The 19,712-nt window shown below is 37.2% G+C and overlaps 1 protein-coding gene across 1 annotated transcript in view; it reads left to right on the top strand.

Annotated features, from left to right (window-relative positions):
- Positions 1-15,097, top strand: part of LOC103253353 (tubulin polyglutamylase TTLL7) — a gene marked incomplete at its 3' end in the record, with an annotated part of 23,073 nt that extends 7,976 nt beyond the window's left edge. The window contains exons 6-8 of the mRNA XM_021709186.1: positions 4,904-5,120; positions 9,467-9,631; positions 14,939-15,097. Of these exons, the coding sequence (XP_021564861.1) occupies positions 4,904-5,120; positions 9,467-9,631; positions 14,939-15,097 (541 nt within the window). The remainder of the gene's footprint in view (positions 1-4,903; positions 5,121-9,466; positions 9,632-14,938) is intronic.
- Between the last annotated feature and the right edge of the window lie 4,615 nt (positions 15,098-19,712).

Raw genomic sequence — 19,712 nt, 5'->3', positions numbered from 1 at the left:
GCAACCATGCTGCCCATCAAAAGAGGACTGGATTAAAAAAATGTGGTACATATACACGATGGAATACTACGCAGCCATAAAAAAGAACAAAATCATGCTTACTTATGTTTAGTTAGTTTTCTGTAATGCACATTTCTAAAGAAAAGTGGCTGAAGCTGGTCTTAATATAATATACTTGAGTCATTTTAATTTTGAATTTAAAATGACAGCAGGAAAAAAAGATATTTGGAAATATAGCTACCAGGTATATTATTGTTCAAAAATTTCCTTTTAACTTTTAATCATAACTTAATTATTCAAGCATTTGTTATTTTAAAATGTAGTTTGATAATATAAAAATAAACCATAAGAAGTGTTAGTGGGAGTTTTATATCGATTGCTTATTGTTAGCTTGGCTTCATATATGTTAGTATCAAAAGCACATTTTTGGATGGGTGTAATTGAATTTCTTATTTTTCTTAATTTTAATGTTAAAATTTAATATTAAAATATTTATATTTACATATACTTAATATAACCCTATAAATAATAATCTTCTAACTTCTTTTGATGACAATATAAAAATTCTGGAAAAGCAGATAATTAAAAGGGCATTCTGTGTTCCCAGAATTTGTCTCATGTAATGGAGTCATACCTGGGTAAAGGACATCTCTCTCATCTGTTGAATATATCTATTTACTTGCTAATCTTATGTCGAGCTGTTCTGTCTATGGTTAAAAGCGGAGCATTTAAGAATTCAGCTCTTACTGTTAAGCTATTTGTCCCATCAATTCTGTTTTTTCTTCATATATTTTGGAGCTCTGTTGTTAGGTGCATAAATATTTATAATCGTTATATATTCTTTATGCACCGACTTTTTAATCCTTAGATGATGTCATTCTTTGTCCTTTGTAACAATTTTTGTCTAACAGTCTATTTTGTCTGATACTAGTATAGCCACCCAGGTTACTATTTGCATGCAATCTTATCCATCCTTTCACTTTCAACCTATTTGAGTATGACTCTAAAAGAGCCTCCTGTAGAAAGCATATAATTGAACCATGTTTTCTTAAATCCATTCTGGCAAGCTCTGCCTTTTATTGGAGAGTCAGTTTATTTATATTTAATGTCATTACAGAAGAGGAATGACTTCTGCCATTTTGTTATTTGTTTGATATAGTTTTTGTTCAATTTGTCTGTTACTGTCTTCTTTTGTGTTAATAGATATTTTCTTCTGTATCACTTTAATTTTCTTGTCATTTCTTTCACTATATCTTTTTAAGTTTTTTCTAATGGTTGCCCTGGAATTACAATTAACATCTTAACTTCTAACAATCTAGTCTATGTTGGTAATAACTTATTTCAATAATGTACAAAAACTTTGTTCCTACCAATGTTCAACCTCTTTATTTTGCTATTGTTACAAATTATATTCTGTGCATATCAACATAGATTTGTAACGATTGTTTTATGCAGTTGCCTTTTAAATCAGCATCATGCCTTTTTGGCATCAGAGATGTATTTCATGAAAGACAGTATTTCCACAGAAGTGGGAGTCAGGATGTGCAGTCAAACCTCACTGCTAATGTTAATCTGAATTTGTAGCTGCTTCCCGGTGCTAGCATCACTGCCTCAGCTCCACCCGAGGTCATTAGGCATTAAATTCTCAGAAGGCATGCACAGTCTACATCCCCTACCGGTGCAGTTCACAATAAGGTTTGTGCTCCTATGAGAATCTAATGCTGCTGCTGATCTGACAGAAGGTAGAGCTCAGGCAGTAATGTAAGCAATGGGGAACAGCTGTAAATACAGATGAAGCTTTGCTCACCTGCTGCTCACCTCCTGATGTTCAGCCTAGTTCCTAACAAGTCACAGACCGGTGTGGAGGTTGGAGATCCCTTTTTAAAATAATTAGGAAATTATCTTTTTTTAATTAAGAGAAATGAGGAGTTATAAACCCAAACTACACTAATAGAGACTTTTATATTTACCTAGGTAGTCACCCATTTGGTATTCTTTGACAGGATGATTATAACGTGTTTTGGTGTGTATCTTTTTTAGTTTATCCTAGTTGGAGTTAATTGAGCTTCTTGGATGTGTAGATCAATGTTTTTCATCATATTGGGGTCATTTTGATTTTTTTTTTCCTCTGTCTTCTCTCCTTGTGAGATTCCCATCATGTGTATGTTCCGGTACTTAAAGGTGTCCCACTGGTTTCTGTTCATTTTACTATATTATTATTATTTTTTATTTCTCTGCCTCAGACTAGGTATTCTGAATTGGCTTACCTTCAAGTTCACCGATTCTTTGTATGCCTTCCCAAATGCACTATTTAAGCCCTTTAGTCAATTTTTTATTTTAGTTATACTTTTCTTCTGAGAATTTTTGTTTTTTTTGAGTTGGAATTTTACTCTGTTGCCCAGGCTGGAGTGCAGTAGCATGATCATGACTTGCTGTGCCTCGAACTCCTAGACTCAAGTGATACTTCCACCTCCACCTCCTCAGTAGCTGGGACTACAGGCATGGACCACCACGCCCAACAAATTTTTTATTTTTATTTTTAAAATAGTGATGAAGCCTTACTATATTGCCCAGGCTGGTCATTCCCTTTTTTGTGACACTTTGCTCTAATGATTTTCTTCAGTTCTTTGTACATGGATTCCTTTAGCTCTTTGAAAAATTTTAAATTGATGATCCAGTAAGCTCAGTGTCTGAGCTTCCTCAGGGACAATTTCTATTAATTGACAATTTCCTTGTATATGGGTCATACTTTGCTTTTCCTTAGCGTGTGTCATAATTTTGTGCTGAAAACTAGATAGCTTTAATATATATATATATATTTTTTGAGTTGGAGTCTCACTCTGTCGCCCAGACTGGAGGGCAGTGGCCGCTCCCGGCCACCACAGCCTCGACCTGCTGGGCTCCAGCGATCCTTCCGCCTCAGCCTTCCATGTAGCTGGAACTCCAGGCATGCACCACCACGCCCGGCTGATTTTTTGATTTATTGTAGAGATGAGGTCTTGCCAATTTGCCCAGGTGGGTCTTGAACCCGCTCAGGCAATCCACTCACCTCAGCCTCCCAAAGGCTCAGGATTAAGGCTGAGCCACCAAGCCGGCTAGCTTTACTATTATAATGTAGCAATTAGGAGATCAGACCCTTCTCTGTGTGGTTTGTTGCTACTTGTTGTTTATTTGTTTAATGACCTCTCTGTCTTGGAAGATGGACTGTGTGTGTTTGTTGGGGCATACCTTCAACACTTAGGCAGTTTACAACTTTGCCTTCACTTCCTGATTTGCAGAGTCTGGTGGTTAGCCAGAGGTGAGAGCTTAGGGCTTTCTCAGGTCTTCTTGAACGAGTGCCTAATCCAGGGCATGCACAGTCTTCTCGATTCCCAGGAATATGTCAGAGCTTTTCAAAGTCCCACAGTTTCTCATCCCCCAACTCTTCCTCCTAATCTTTTAAATTAGTCAGTTGTTTGCCCCAACTGTGGCCCCTGACAGTAGGGACCAAAACTTTGTCTTTAAATGTTTATAACAATCGCCCATCTAGGGAGCCACTTTAACACTGGTGGAGTTCTGAGTTAGGCAAGATGAAAGCAAGTCAGTCCTTTAAGGTCCTTTAGGAAGCCACCAGCCAGTTGCAAACAAACAACCATAAGAGTAAGGTGAGGAAAGGAGAATGCTTTGGGGACCATTTTGGGTTTTTTGTGTGTAGCAGTTTTTAAGTTACTAGTTTTTTAAATCAATACTTTTTTTCTTTTAATTATTTTAAATTTTAAAGATGTGGGGTACAGTTCAGGGTAAGGTATACAAATGTTCATTATGTGGGTACCCTTGTTGATGAGGTGTGCCCCTCCCCAGGCAGATTCCCACTACTGCCAATCTGCTTCCCCACTCCCCTCCTGGCAGTTTCCTGCTACTGCCAATCCTTTTCTTATAGTATTACGATAATTGTTCAAGGTCCACTTATGAGTGAGAACATGTGATCCTCAGTTCTTTGTTTCTATGAAGGATCACTCAGTGTTACAGACTCTTAAGTCCATCCAGGTTGCTGTGAAATTCATGATTTTGTTCGTCTTTATGGCTGCGTAATGTTCTATTGTATATATGTACCACATTTTTTATCCAGTCCTCTTTTGATGGGCAGCACAGTTGGTTCCATGTTCTTGCTACTGTGAACAATGCTGTGATAAACATACGTGTGCAGGTATCTTTTTTATAGAGTGATTTGCGTTCCTCTGGGTATATTCCCAGTAGGGGATTGCGGGGTCGTATGGAAGGCTGATTTTTAGAACTTTTAGGAATTGTCACACAGTTTTCCACAGAGGCTGTACTAGTTTACACTCCCACCAACAGTGTAAAAGTGTTCCCTTATCACCACATCCTCTCCAGCATCTGTTGTTCTTTGAGTTATTGATGATAGCCATCCTGACAGGAGTTAGGTGGTATCTCAGTGTAGTTTCAATTTGCAGTTCTTTGGAAATCAATACTTTTTAATGGAAACAACTTGATCAAAAACCTGTCACAGAATTTTGAGACCCATTTAAACAAAATTTAATGAGGAAAAAAAAGAGTAAGATGAATTCTGCCCCCTCTGGGACCAATGCCTGCACTAAGAACCTGAGCTGTTGTTCAAGGCCACTGCTGAGCTGCGAGTGGATGAGGGAACTAGATCAAGTTCAAGTGCTACAAAGCTCTTTGAAAGATTCAGCTACATTTTGTTTTGTTTTGTTTTTAGTTAAGTATTCTCTGTTGTAAGCTTTGCTTAATTTCTGGGGCTTCAAAAAAGTTGGTTCTACCTTGTTTTTTTCTCTTCAGTCTTTTGGAATCTTTTACTTCACTATTTTCCTCTTGAGTATATATATATAACCTTTTCAGCCTCTTGCCTCCATATCAAATTATTATTTTTATTTTTTTAATGTAGGATTTCTTTGATAAGAAATGGTGACAAACTTCCATCTCAGGATCATCTGATTGTTCAAGAATACATCGAAAAGCCTTTCCTAATGGAAGGGTACAAGTTTGATTTACGAATATATATTCTGGTGACATCGTGCGATCCACTGAAAATATTCCTCTATCATGATGGACTTGTGCGAATGGGAACAGAGAAGTACATCCCACCTAATGAGTCCAATTTGGTAAGTGGTACCAGACAGAATGTGTGTGTTCATTCATTTGTTCAACATGTGCTTTTTAAAGCACCCATTATGCATAAAGATTGTATGGATCCAAGTTCCTCCTCTCTGGTTTTTATGGTCTAGAAGACTGCCTCTAACTTACAGGCAGCTTTGTAAAAATTAGAAATAACGGTGTCTGCTGTGGTAGGCTAATTAGGAAAAGGTACCCCCTCTGGATGCTGTGAGCACAAGGCTTATTTCATCTGTATGCAGTGGCCCTGCGGAGAAATGACTATAACATAAATAATAATAAGAGGTGATTAAGAAGTACAGATAAAGTGTTTTAGAGTTGTGTTGGGGCAGTTTTGTGTTGAGGTCCTCACGGAGGAGGTAACATTTGGGCAGACTTTGTACAAAAGTTGAGGAGTGAAACAGGTAGAATGTGGGAGAGAATGTATGGAAAAGAAAAAGCAAAAGCTATCCGAAAGTAGAGTTATTAATTTCTGTTGGATTGGAAGAGAAGGTTGTGCATTTACATTGACCAGATGTGAAGTTAAAACATAGATGAGCAATCTCAGTGTGCCTTTTAAAGTCTATTCGACGGAGCTTTTTGTAGATATTTTTGTGCAGCCATAACAATTCATGAAAGTTATAACTCTAACGTAACATGAAAATCATAACTGGGATTTATAGTTTATGAAAGTCAAATCGTAACTCGTTATGTATACTTAAAAATTTAGTTACCCTCTGGCCTTATTTTTGGATCTGACTACAGGAAAAATTACAATGAATTATTGTCTCCCAATCTGTTAAAGGCTTGGTTTTTGTTCTACCCCAATATTATGCACACAATTAACTCCATTGTTGATCATGTTTTCAGAATTAAACAATGACTGATCATAAATATGATATGTTCAACAAACTGAAAATTGTTGTAAACTTGGAAAAGGAAAAACAAGGGAACCGCCAAACTTTTCAAAGGAAAGGAAGTTAAAAGAAACATCTCATTAAAGGTCATAGGGTGTGGCTAAACAGTCAATCACCAAGTAATGTTTGCAATCTATTATATTCTAGTCATTGTGCTGGTTTTGGAAAAAGTGATCAAGACAGATACGGTGCTTAATTTCACAGAAGTAACAGTCCAGTGGGGAGGCAGAAACTAAAATAAGCAATTATAATGCCAGATGTTAAGTGTGATGGTCTAAGAAACTGAGCGCACTGTGGCAGTGCATAGCAAGGTCACTTAACCCAGCTGGAGATAAAGGTTGGAGAGGGAATGCTTGTAAATTGAAATTTGGACACTGAGTAGATAGCCAGGTGTGGTGGGGTGGAGGACTGGGGTTGGATAGAGTTCCAGGCAAAAAAACGACTCTGAAGTAGGAGAGAGTATGGCATATCTGGAGAAAACAGCAAGTTCAGTTTGGCTGAAGGACAGACTAAGAAGGAATGGTTGTTCAGACATGAGGATCTTTCAAAGCTTTGTGGGCCACATCTAGGATTTTGACTCAAAAGGAAAGGAAGCGTTGAAAAGCTTTAAACAAAGAGTAGGAATGAGACTTGTGTTTAAAATGATCACCTCGTCTGCAGTGTGGGGAATGTGAGTAGGGGGTAGAACTGGATGGGAAAGGTTAGAGTAAGGGAGACAAGAAACTGTATTCTAGTCTGACCACATATCAAAGGAAAAGGGACTTTGAAATAATAGCAATGGGACTGGACTAAGAATAAGAACATGGGTTTGAGGTTAATTTAATGTAACGCTGATATAATATGGTGATTGGTTGGATTTGTGGAGTAAGGGAAAGGGAGAGGGAAATGAAGACTAAAACTCAGATGGTGGACATGGGCAGTGGGATGGATGGTGCATCACTCACTGTGCGAAGGAGTACAATTGCTATGAAAGGTTTTGTGGAAAGCTGTCATGTTCGGTTTAAATGCCTGTGCAGCCCCCTAAATGGATCTATTCTATAGGCATTCGGTTGTATAGTATAGGTCTAAAGTTCAGAAGAGGTATCTGAGGTACAGGTACAAATGAGATTGGTCATCTCATAGGTGATAATTTAAATACTTGGAGTGGGTAAGAATGGATGATATATAATGTGTTAGTGACCTTTTGATAGTATAAAAAGGATAGGAAGGTCTTAGGTGGTGAAGTGCTTTATTCTAATATCCTAAATTGTGTGTATATAATTTGCTTAAGCCCAGTGGGTTAAGAAATCAAATGAGGGATTGAAAGAAAGGAAATGTGGCCTTTGGGACTCACTTTGCTAAGTTCTTTTGAATCACATAAGCTCCTGGCTTTCGTTCTCATGTATTTAGAAAAAAGATGTTCTCCTTCATAAATGTTAGTATGGTTCATGTAGTTCTAAAATGTCATGATTGAATTCCTAGATTAAGATATGAATATATTAAAAAGAGAAATACAAAGTTATATGTAAAGTGAGACTGTAATTGTGTAAAAAGTAAGTTTAAGAAAAAAAATTGAAGACAAAAAAACCCCACAATGCCTTCATTCATTGTTTTGGGATGGCAGTTATTTTTTTCTTGTCCTTATTTACAATTTGTAAAATAGTGAGCATGTATTTTGTAATGAGCTGGGTATTTCTATGAGAATTAGATGTTTATAAGCTACATATAAGACAGAATTTCAAACACTGAAATATAATAAACATTCATTTTTTTGGCTACCTATGTAGTGGTCAGCCAATCCTTGAAAATCTTTGCATAACCACTATATTATATGCCTTAAAAAACAGAATGGGTGTGGGTATGTCATTTTCACCCTTTGTAGGTTGCTGTGTGGCTCATGGCTACCTTCATTTCTGTCTATGGCAAATGATTAACTGGCAGTGAACTGTTTGGAAGGTGATTTTTGTCAAGGTAGATGTGAAACTCTGGAATTTCTAATCCTACTTACAAAGATAATGTCTTAAGAAAAATGTAAAATTCTGTTACTTACTTTTTCACTAGAATAGTCGGTATTTTTATTACTATTATTAATTTTAATAAATTCTTGCCAAATGGAGACCTTCTCAAAAAATTATTTTTCAACTTCATTTTTTGAAAATTAAAGATTTATATTTTAGAAACTAGAAAATGTTGCAATTTGATTAATTTTTTTTCTTTAAACTAAACATTAAAATTAGGTAAGCATATAAGGTTTATGCTCATTCTTTCAAGTATCACTTAATGAAAGCTGCTTCTGTTTCATGAGGACTGAGACTGTGTGTATACTGTTCATCTTGGTATTCACAGTGCTGAGCGGAAGTTCCTGAAGATACTAGCTGCTCTTTAAATATTGTTTAATGAATGAGAAGTTGAATTCTTAATTGATGGGCACATGGGTTAATAAACAACATGTAACTTCAGTGATCACTTCTGCTTACTTCTTCAGATTTGAATACTGTAGACCTAAGAAACTGCATTGAAAATAAACTATGATATGAACAGAGTAGGTTATAACAAATCAAAATAATAATAACGTGAGTGAAGTATAATTTCATTGTGATGCAGCACTGCTATCTAAAGTAATCATTAGGATCATGAGGAGGGTAGGAAGATAGATTTTATGAATGTTTATGCTAGCTTGAGGAAGAGCCATTAGACTGTACGTTAATTGACAATAATGAGAAGTTTTAAATCTTGAATTATTTTTCAATTTTATTTAGGGAAAATAGAACATAATATAAAGAGACGGAAGCATTAAGAGTCCCAGTGTGGTGCACTATTGATTTACTATTAATCATCTGGACATCTGTACAGTATTTGATGGTGTATGTCACCTGCTTACCTTAAGTGCAGTATGTCTTGCAAAGAGTTAGAGCAACCGCCAAGTCAGTATGGGAGTGTGGAGGTTGTGTTTGGTAGTCTTGATTTATGTTTTTTATTTGAGATTTCATTTTTTATTTTTCTTTGAAAAGATATGGAATATTGTTTTCCCAAAATAAAGTTGGGTGAAAACTATAAAGACCAATAACATTACAAACAAGCTAACCAAAATAAACATAGAACATTTTTCTTGTTTAGCAATATGTAGTTTCACATTTTAATTTCATTATTCTCTATATTTTTATTAATTTACTCTTTTATGGTAGATATATTTTAAATAATGTGTAAATTAACACTGTAGATGATTAGAGTCTCAGCCTTCTCAAGGAGATGTGCCATTCCATTTAATTGAAGCATAAGAGTCCCAGCATGGTGAAGATATGGTACCATTTAATTGGAATAGTATCTAAATTACCATGAGATCGTCAATATGTTCAGTCTTAACTATAAAATTGTGTTTGGTCTTTGAATGTCTTGTTTTCTTGAAACCTTACAGTGCTAGAGTCTCTGGGGGTAACAACTTTCATTCTTACTTGTTTCAGACCCAGTTATACATGCATCTGACAAACTACTCTGTGAACAAGCATAATGAGCGATTTGAACGGAATGAAACTGAAAACAAAGGCAGCAAACGTTCCATCAAATGGTTTACAGAATTCCTACAAGCAAATCAACATGATGTTGCTAAGTTTTGGAGTGATATTTCAGTAAGATTATACCATTCCACAATTTTGACTGTCTTTCCTCAGCATTAATTTGAAGCACCATCAGGCACTTTAAATAAAGAACAGATTACATTAGATTGGGCAGATAAGGAGTGTTTTTACAAAGGAAGTACAACTTTTTGTGTGTGTGATGGACCTTGATAAGCAAGATTTTTATTGCTTGGGATGAGAGAGAGGGAATTCTAGGTGGAGGCAAAAGAATAAGGCAAAGGCGTAGAGGTATGAGAGTCATGATAGGTGGTGCAGGTTATCCCATGTAATGTGGGAGATTTGTGAGGACTTAGGACTGAAAAAATATGTGGAGTCATATTTTAACTCTGAAAAGCAAAGCTTAACTTGGTCAGCATGCAGGATTCATTCCGTTTTTAATGGAGGAGAGTAATATGATTAAAAATTATGCATTTAAAATATGTCTGGAAATGTGTGCAGGATGGACTAAAGAACAAGAGAAGGTAGAGAAGGCCCTTGGAATCTCATCTGAATGCATTAGTGAAAAGATTAGCCTGAACTGAGGCCCTGGAAAAGAGGTAACAGTGGGGGTAAACATTGGGATTACTTGAATGTCCAAGATGGGGAAGACGTATTCAGAGAACCCTCTGAAGTTTTAAGGGGGAATTATAGGGAGGATGTGGCATTACCTGAAATAGATTAGGAAGAAATTTATTTTTAAAAAGATGTAGAGCTTGATTTTGAACATGAAGTAAGCATTCCATTCATTTATTTGTTCATTCGTTCAGTAAATGTTTGTCGAAATAAACCCATCTCTGGTTGATGGTTTGAAGATTGATATGTCACAGTTCCAGTCCTCAAAAAATTACTGTCTAGTAGGAGAAAAACCACAAAAATTGTTAATGAAATGCACTGTATCAAAGTGCAACAATAAGGCATGCAATGGATTTTGTGGGATGTAGAGGAAGACGTGTAGTAGCTTGGAGTGGATGGGCTAGGAGGAGAAACTTCCTGGAGACGTTGACATTGGAACTGAGGTTTTTTAAAGTCCATAAGATTCTGGAGATGAGTTCTGCTTTAGATGTGTTGAATTGTAAATGCTTTCTCAGGTAGAAAGTTCAAGCAGACAGTTAAAAGTATATGTTTGGGTGCAGTTGATAGCTAAAGTCACGGCAGTGTACGAAATTACGCATGGTTAGGGTAAAAAGAGAAAAAGGAAACAGATGTGAGGAGATAACCTTGTGAAACAGATCATTTATGAATCCTGGAAGAATAGTAAATGATTACTAAAATGGTACTTGAAGTTAGAGACACGTGTCTGTTGAGAATGTTTAATATGATTCGGGCTATACAATCAATTTAGCTTTCTTTTGGGGATAAACAATAGATTATTGAGATACTTCTATCATGAAAAATGACCATGAGAATTCAAAGTTGGTTGAACTTGGTTCTCTCTAACTGAGAAAATCAAAAAGAAAAATCAGCATCATTATATAGGCATTATGAGAGTGTATAACTATGGAGGTACACTCTCAGATTACAGAAAGATGGCATAGCCTGCGACATACCTAGGCTATATGGTATGGCCTTTTGCTCCTAGGCTACAAATCTGTATAGCATGTGACTGTACTGAGTACCTTAGGCAACAGTAACAAAATGGTAAGAAATTTGTGTATCTCAACATAGAAAAGATACAGTAAAAGTATGCTATTATAATCTTATGGGACCACTGTCACACATGCAATTGGTTGTGGAGCAAAATCACTACATGGCACATGACTGTAATTACTTTTTTGCTGGTTATTTGTTGGTTGGTCTTTTTATCTTACTTGCTATCTCACAGGCTGTAAATCCAAAGGTCCTTAGAGAAGTGGCCTGGATAAAAGAAAATAGGATATGCTGGAGACTGGGGTAATTTGAAGAGAAAAAGAAGTCCTACATGGGTAGACAGTACTCAGCACCTGTTGGTGCCACATGTTTGGGGTCCAGTGTGGCTCATTCTTCTATTTTGCTAATAGTTTATTTGTAAATGATATTAATGACAGACATGATGTTTAAATGTTGGCAGTGGATTCAAAAATTTTAAAACCGCAGGGGCTCTCCCAAAAATGTTTGTCATCTGGATTTGGTCAGCTGCCTACCAATTTGTTATCTGCCTGAGAGACTAAATACATCTAGACGAGAAGTCGATGACAACAATGTTGTGTTTTATTTATTTAAATAATTCTTTTCTCAAGGCCAGTTGGGTGGAAATTTCAAAAACTGTTCTAATAATGACACAATTCTCATAATGTCACAATGAGTCAGAAGCATCAAAATGGTGATATTACTATTGGACAGTAGTTGATGGAAGATTATACCCGATGATACCTAGATGATTTAATGAACTGGTCAGTAGCTTAGTGGGAGCAAGAAAGTTTCATATGTCCTCTCGCCTTCTTTTTCTTTGTCTTTACCCAATGTTTAAGTGCCTTATGAGTTTGGTTCTTTGGGGAAGGCTTTGTGAAAAGAGGGAGGCGATTGAGCTGCCTTGGTGAGCGACGCATGGAGAGAATAGGTCAGGAAGGAAAACGAACATCATTTGCTTTGCATCCATTGGTTTTAAGTGGTGTTTTCCCCACACAGTTGAATGAAGAGAAAGCGTACAAGCAAGACTAATCCTCATGAGAGGACAGGGAAACTAACTTTATGTTGGGACCTTAAGTATAATGTTTAGATATGAACCAAACATGTGGGCCTATTAAATTCTGACACCCTTCATGGTTTTGTCTACAAATGGGTAAATTTTGCATCATTCTTGGCTATACTAGAGTGTATATTTAATAATCTATAAATAACCAGTTAAGTAATAATCAATAAACGTTTCACTTTTTAAAGTACTTTTTCATAATTATCTTGTCAAGCTGTCTGGATTTATGGGATTATTTGAAAATTTGCTTTTGTTATTAAGAATTGGCATACTTTATATAGATATCTATTTGAGGTGAATCAATGGGGTAATACAAAAAGAGACAAGAAGAGATGGAGAAGACAGTTATGCAGTCAATTTTTATCTTGACTCCTTAGGTTGCAAATTCCAAATTTAATTTAGAACTATTTTTCAGTGACCTCTTTTTTTGGAATAATTTCTCTAAAAAGTCGCCATCAGTATGTGAAAAGTAATATTCATTGGTACCCTCTGTGAAGAACAAAGCTACATATACTTTTGTGCTGGTCACAAATAAATAACAAATCAACAGATGATCAGGCCATAAAAATGGGAAATTCTCAAAAGCAGTAGTGGAATTTCATTTGTGTTTGATTACATCACTCCTGATTTTCATATCTATTGGCAATATTACCTTTACAGCCTAAAAACTGTTGTTTTCCATGTAGCAAAAACACAGATTGCTAATTCAGGCTCTATTAATGTCCACCCCTCCCCCAGACTGTCTTGTTTCACACAGATACTTATTAGTCAAAGTTTTAACTTTTTTCTACTCTCAAGTGGTTTGTTTCAGTAATAGCTCTATACAGATTTATATAAAGTAGTTTTTGTCTTTTGTCTCACATGCTATGGTGTTATGAGTTTGTTATCTTGCACAAAATTTTCTGAGAACAACCTCTCATGGCATCTCTGATACTTATTCCCAAGTATGAGCTGGGCTGTGATTCTGATAACAGCAAAGTTAACGTCTACCTTCCTTTTTATCTCCCATATAGTAAATATTGTTCCCACCACATACCGGGATATTTGTCTCTGGCCTAACATATGAGGCGGAATTCTAGAGGAATGATAGAATAGCAATAGCAGTAGTTAAGTAGTTAACACTTACTGGAGGTTTACCTGATTCTAGATACTATGCTACGAGTTTTACATGGAACCTCATTTTGTTCCCTTTTTTAAATTTTAAAGATATGGGGTACAATTCAGATTTAGGTAAACACATGGTCATCGTACAGGTAAAATTTGGGGCTGCCTTTGGTCCTCCCACTTCACCTGGTTTGAAATCCGGTTCCCTTATTGATGTTATGTGACACCCCCTCCCCTGGCAGTGTCCTGCTACTGCCTGTCCCTTTCTTATTGTGTTATGGTAAATGAAACCTCATTTTGTCCTTAGGTCAACCTCTTCCAGCTTATGTTTGGGAAAAACGAGACTCACAAAATTTAAGCAGTATGACTACGGTTGCACAGCTAGCAGGTAGCAAAGCCAGCAAAAACCAAGAAAGTCTGACTTTAAAGCCAAGTTCTTAACTGCCTTTTTATATTGCCTCTGCATATAGAGATGGAGTTAAAATGACAACATACTCCAAGCAAAAACCAGTGGTACAGCTTTCTCATGATCCATAGCTTGTTCACAAACTTCAGTAAAACAACTTTTAGAAAAATTAATGTTAATGATTCATGGTAGTCGTATTGTATGTTTTCTCACAGAAAATGATAGCTGGTGTTTTAACTGGCAACACCTCTCAGACAAACCTTAAGAACTACAAAACCATTGATGCACAAAGAAACCCGACTCTCATAGACTTTGTCTTCCTGGCTCTTCAGCCTTTGTCGAAGTGGTGGTTCCATACTGTGATCTGAGAAATAATTCACTCTCCTTAGAATTTTTCTTCCCTATCATCAACATCACTTCTGTATGGGGTTAACTGGTGTTCTTACCCTTACTTCTTTAACTAATAGAAGCTACATTTATCAACTTTATTTTCCTTTTTTGCTTACGAATGTTTTTGAACATCTACTCAATGCCAGGCATTGGGAATGGAATTGTAAACAAGACAGACAAGAATCCCTTTAACGAAAAGGGAAAAATATCAGCCAGTTATGTGCTGTGACTAATAAGTATCTGTGTGAAACAAGACAGACTGGGGGAGGGGTGAACATTCATAGAGCTGGAATTGGAAATCTGGGTTTTGCTACACGGAAAACAACAGCTTTTAGGCTGTAAAGGTAATACTGCCAATAGATATGAAAATCAGTAAGTCATCAGCTGTAAGGAATGATGGATGGCTACTTTCGACTTGGGGGAACAGGAAGGGCCTTTTGGAATATCAAGGAGCCAGTTTTGGATATATAGGGAAAAAAGCGTTCCAGAAAGACAGAAGAGCTGGTGTGAAGGACATCAAGTAGGAGGAAGCATCGCTTACTTGGGGACCCTCACAGCAAGCACACATGCCCGTGGTTTAGTGGGAAGGGAGAGAGTGAAACATGCAGTATGCTCGGCAGCCAGGGGCTGGATGCCACAGATCTTGCTAGGCCTGGTCAGGGGCTTGTCCATAGGCCCAGGACCTGTTTGCACATGTCCATGAGACACAAAGAAAGGTGACATCTCATCTCTTCCATCATATTCTTTGTAGGAACTGGTGGTAAAGACTCTGATTGTAGCAGAGCCCCACGTGCTGCATGCCTATCGGATGTGCAGACCCGGCCAGCCACCCGGAAGTGAAAGTGTCTGCTTCGAAGTCCTGGGGTTTGATATTTTGTTGGATAGAAAACTAAAGCCATGGCTTCTGGAGGTAAGGCATTCTTCAAGAAGAAAGAGCCGCGATCACTGTTCCTGTGGATTCAGAACAAAGGTTTTTGCACTTGGCCCAGTTGCCCTGTGAAAGGACCAGAATGAGTCCTGAAGGGAGTCTGTGGGAAGCAGAGGATGAAAATTCAGGGAACAGAACAGTTCTAAGAATGAATGAATCAATATGTTTTGATACTACTTTTCTCCAATTCGCATTGAATGAGTTCCTAGGCCTAGAATTTTGAGTATGAGGGGGGAATCCCCCTAAGAAATGGACTTTATTTATTAAAAATTGTGTATTTATTCATATATGTTTAGACTTCAGTCACCTTCAAAGTACTCTCTGTTTGAGGCAATACGACTGATCCACATGCTTTTCCCATTGCTCAAAGGAGTTTTTGAACTTGTCAGTTTTGATGCCTTTTAGTGCTTCTGCCGTTCTTCCATATCGGCCAAACATTTCCCTTTGAGAACTTTTTGCATCCAAGGAAGCAAAAATAAGTTACTCAGGGCATGACTGGGTGAATGGGAGGGGCATGGGGGTCAACAACTGCTGAATACTCAGCACAGTGTGGGCAGGTGCACTAGTAAATCACCCATCATGAAATGGGCAAATGCCTCGAAAGAAGCTCCAAAACAAATTTCACCGAAGCTGAACGCAGCCCCTCACAACAATGCTAGCTGTGTCCCAGAAGCCAATGGGTCCTCAGAGCGTTTACTTAGCAGGGGAAGCCTATACTATAAAGGATCCGCCCTCCAAAAGATTCCAGGTTTTTGGGGGATCCTTTCTCATGTAAGTGTGGAGCTGCTTTTACTGATTTCTTGTTCATTTGCTGTACTGTTTTGTCAGCCTCCTGGTTTCCACCATGTCACAAGTTCAGTATGTTGTCTTTCCTCTCTGTGGGTGCCTGGAGTTCAGGATCTTGCCTTTGGGAGGAGAGGCTCTAGTTAGTCCACTAGTTAGTGCTCTGTCTCCAACATGCAGAGTGGTGTAAATTCTTCTTTAAGGCCATATTATAAGCCTGGAACTCCCCTCACGTCCAGACTGTCAAATATGTTGCTTTGAATTTGATGCCAATCCCTGGTTTGGTGAGAGTTGTCATTATGTCTTTTTGATGATACAAGGTCACTGAACATATATGGAATAATATAAGGAGAAAGTAAAAATGATCTCTGTTAATCAAAGTTTGGAATATTTCCTGCCATTATATTTTTATTTATTTATTTATTTTTGAGTCAGTCTCACTCTGTTGCCCAGGTTGAAGTGCCATGGGTGGCATGCTCACAGCCACCGCAGCCTCGACCTACTGGGCTCAAGTGATCCTTCCAAGTAGCTGGAACCACAGGCATGTGCCACCATGCCCGGCTAACATATTTATATTTAAACGAAAACTTAAAGCCCACCCTACAATGACCTCTATGCTTCCTGATCTGGGGTCATAGAACCCTCTCATGGCCACTGAAATACTGTGTTTAGGAAACTTTATCAGCAAATATCATTTATCTCAAACAGTGTTTACTGGATTAGTTGCACTTTAAGGAACATATGACCATAGATGATGTAAGGAACTACCTTTTATTTTAAATTGATTGTCTCTCTTGATAGTGATTTAGAAACTGGAAGTTGCATTTGTAATATCAAGGTTTGCATAGGCAAACTGAATAACCAATAGGTGAGATCAAGAATTCAAAATATATATATTTAAAATGACATCTTTCTAATTTGAGGGCCCAATACTGCGTGTATATGCTTGCACGTGTGTTCATCTACTTTGAGCAAATAATGTGTATTATATCTCTAAGCAAATACAGTTCTCTCTGTTGGGTGTTTGCTGATTTTGCTCCAGCCTGGGTCCTGGAGATAAGATAAATGTGAGGAGTGTTCCTTAGCCTTTGCTTCCGCCAATCCTTGGATATGAAACACTTGACGATGCCCAATGGATACTTCCTTTGACTAAGACCTGGAATTTTCTTCTTTAGATTTCTTCTTTCTACTGTATTCCTTTCCTGTTTTCAGCTGTATTTTCTCCTGTCCCTGTTACTTGTCTGTTTTCACTGATGGGGTGGGGGAAGGAGTACAGGTAGATGCCTAAGGAGGATAGCAGGAACAAATGACTTTATAGATGTCTTCGTTACCTTTAAAAAAAACCATTTGTTTAACTGGAGCTTTCCGTTCACTTGCTAAATCAGAATCGACTAGTTGGATTCTGGATTTTTTTTCAGGGTTTGAAATGTCATTGTTTGCATGCGTGTTTCTTCATTCTTTATTCTCTCGCCTTCAGTTTCCAGATCAATCAGAATGATTTAAAAAACTCCCCAGCAACCAACAGCTGTGGGTGATGAACATTAATTGAATTAAAACAGTTAAAATAATCTCATTAGCATCCGGCTCTGTGTTTTGCTCACAGCTGAAATTGTAGTGGCGCTAATATTGTTAAAGACCTTTTGGCGCCATCCAGTGGAATACGGTAGAAGGTACTTCTGAGATTGTGATCACTTTTAGCTAACGAGAATGATTTCAGGTAATGATTGCTAGTGGCAAAATTGCACACATTTTCAAACATAGAAAACATTTTTAGGGAAAAACCCATACATCAGGTAGAGTATAAATACACTGTCAATATCTTAAGTACTCTTAAATAAGGATCTATTGGGTTACATTATGGTAGGTGGCGGGGATAGAAGAATCAGACAGAATCCTCGTCTTGGTCTAATGGTTACTCAGATGCGGGTTTTGTGGTAATAGATACAAGTATTAGTCAGGAGAAATGGAAATAACACAAGCAATAATAGCACAATTAATCTCTTTGTGTACATGTGTGCATTACAGCTAAAACAAAAAGCTTTGCAGAGGAAACACCTGAACAAAGGTGGAATAGGGGCTGAGGACTGAGAACATTAAGGTGGGCATGTGAGAAGCCGATGGGGCAGAGGGAACAACACTGATTTAGGAGCACAAGTCTATTTCAGATACTCATAAGTGCATTAAATGATTGTGCTTGTTATGGTAATACCATTATGTTTTGGACAGTTAGTAGTACTTACTAATTTAATTTATCTTCTAATTTCATTTTTTCATGCATTCACAAACTGCTGAATTTTAAGGCTCTAACATATGCTCTGTTTGGTCTGTTTTAGAATTGGGATAGGAAGTGAGAACCAAAGAAACCATCAACCCTATAGTGAATTTTGGCTGAGTGGAACACTGCCCAGTTTTTAGTTTTTTCTGTCAGCTTATTTTTTTTCTTTTCTTGTAAAAGTTAAAAAAAAAGGGGACAACCCTGAATGACTACCTAAATTAGCAAAGTTTTTCTGCATTTCCACATATTAGTTGATCTTGCATGGGTATATTACTTCATAGATCAATTTCTTTTATGTCATAGAAGAGGGAAGAATTTGAAATAGGAAAGAAGGAAGAGAAATCTGAGATTGTTTTATACCAAGACCTCAATACCATCATGGAGGAAGAATATACCTGGCAGAATTCCAGACTGCGATTTGGAATGGAACCCTTCAGGAATTCTATCAAGATAGACAACATTACAGTGAACCACTTATTCATTAGCCCCTAAATGTTTGGTTTACTTTATAATCTTGTCACATGTAGTAGCAAAACTATCATTAATTCTATTACAAATTCCGGAGATTGAATCGGTATGGTTCGAAGTTTTTTCATATAAAATATATTATTTGGGACTCTTCGGGTCCTCTCCCACTGTGGGAGCTTTTCTGTCCTCTCAATAAATCCTGCTTTCTCACTTTACCCTTTCTCTGCACTTGTAAGGGAAAATGTTTAGAGCTTTGAAGTAACAGATTAATAAATTTCCTTTCTCAGTTTGACCCAGAATAAATGAATGTTCTTGCAATTTTCAAGTTCTTTTCTTCTCCTTGAGACTATATCACAAAGACAGGAATATGGCTATCGTCTTCTAAATCAGAAATCAACCAAGGAATCAAAATGCAACATGGCATCTCTCTATAAAAGGAGTACCATGCATCCATCAAAATGATGGCATGATGAAAGATTTTCATGATACATTGTTAAGAAAAAGCTTGGATTATAAGATAAAGTATTTGGAAAGTAAAAATATTTTAAATATGTATGCATAGTAAATATCTGGAATACTGTTTACCAAATGGTTGACAGTATGCTAAGCAGTGGCATTACAGGTAATCCTTTACTGTTTGTTTTGCTTCCTTTTACTGATTTTTCTGCAGTGAACCCGTGACACATTTCTAGTTGGAGACATGGTATTCCTGGGGTAATTTCTCGAGTATAATATGAAATTTCCTCAGGTGCCAGTTGTCAGGTGTCAACTGATACATGCTATCAGTTGCCTTGTCTCCTGTGGTGAGGGATTTGTATAACTATGACTAGTAGCCTATACTTCTCTTGAGATTGCCCAGGAGTCAGATGATGTCCAAAAAGCCTTGCTGCAGCTTTGAACTCAGGAGTTCTTGAACCAACTGATTTATTTCAGCAATTTTCTTTTCTTTTTTTTTTTTATTAATCAATATTTTTTATTATGGTTTTGTGGGGTACAGTTAAGGGTTAGGTGTACAATTACATTTCATTCAGGCACCCTGTTGATAAGAGGTGTTTTCCCATCCCCAGACAG

The sequence above is a fragment of the Carlito syrichta genome, unplaced genomic scaffold (assembly GCF_000164805.1).
Source record: "Carlito syrichta isolate Samal-C Ts95f unplaced genomic scaffold, Tarsius_syrichta-2.0.1 Scaffold67282, whole genome shotgun sequence".
Classification (NCBI taxonomy): domain Eukaryota; kingdom Metazoa; phylum Chordata; class Mammalia; order Primates; family Tarsiidae; genus Carlito; species Carlito syrichta.
The sequence above is the reverse complement of the archived record's forward strand: the minus strand, read 5'-3'. Positions and strand labels throughout refer to the sequence as shown.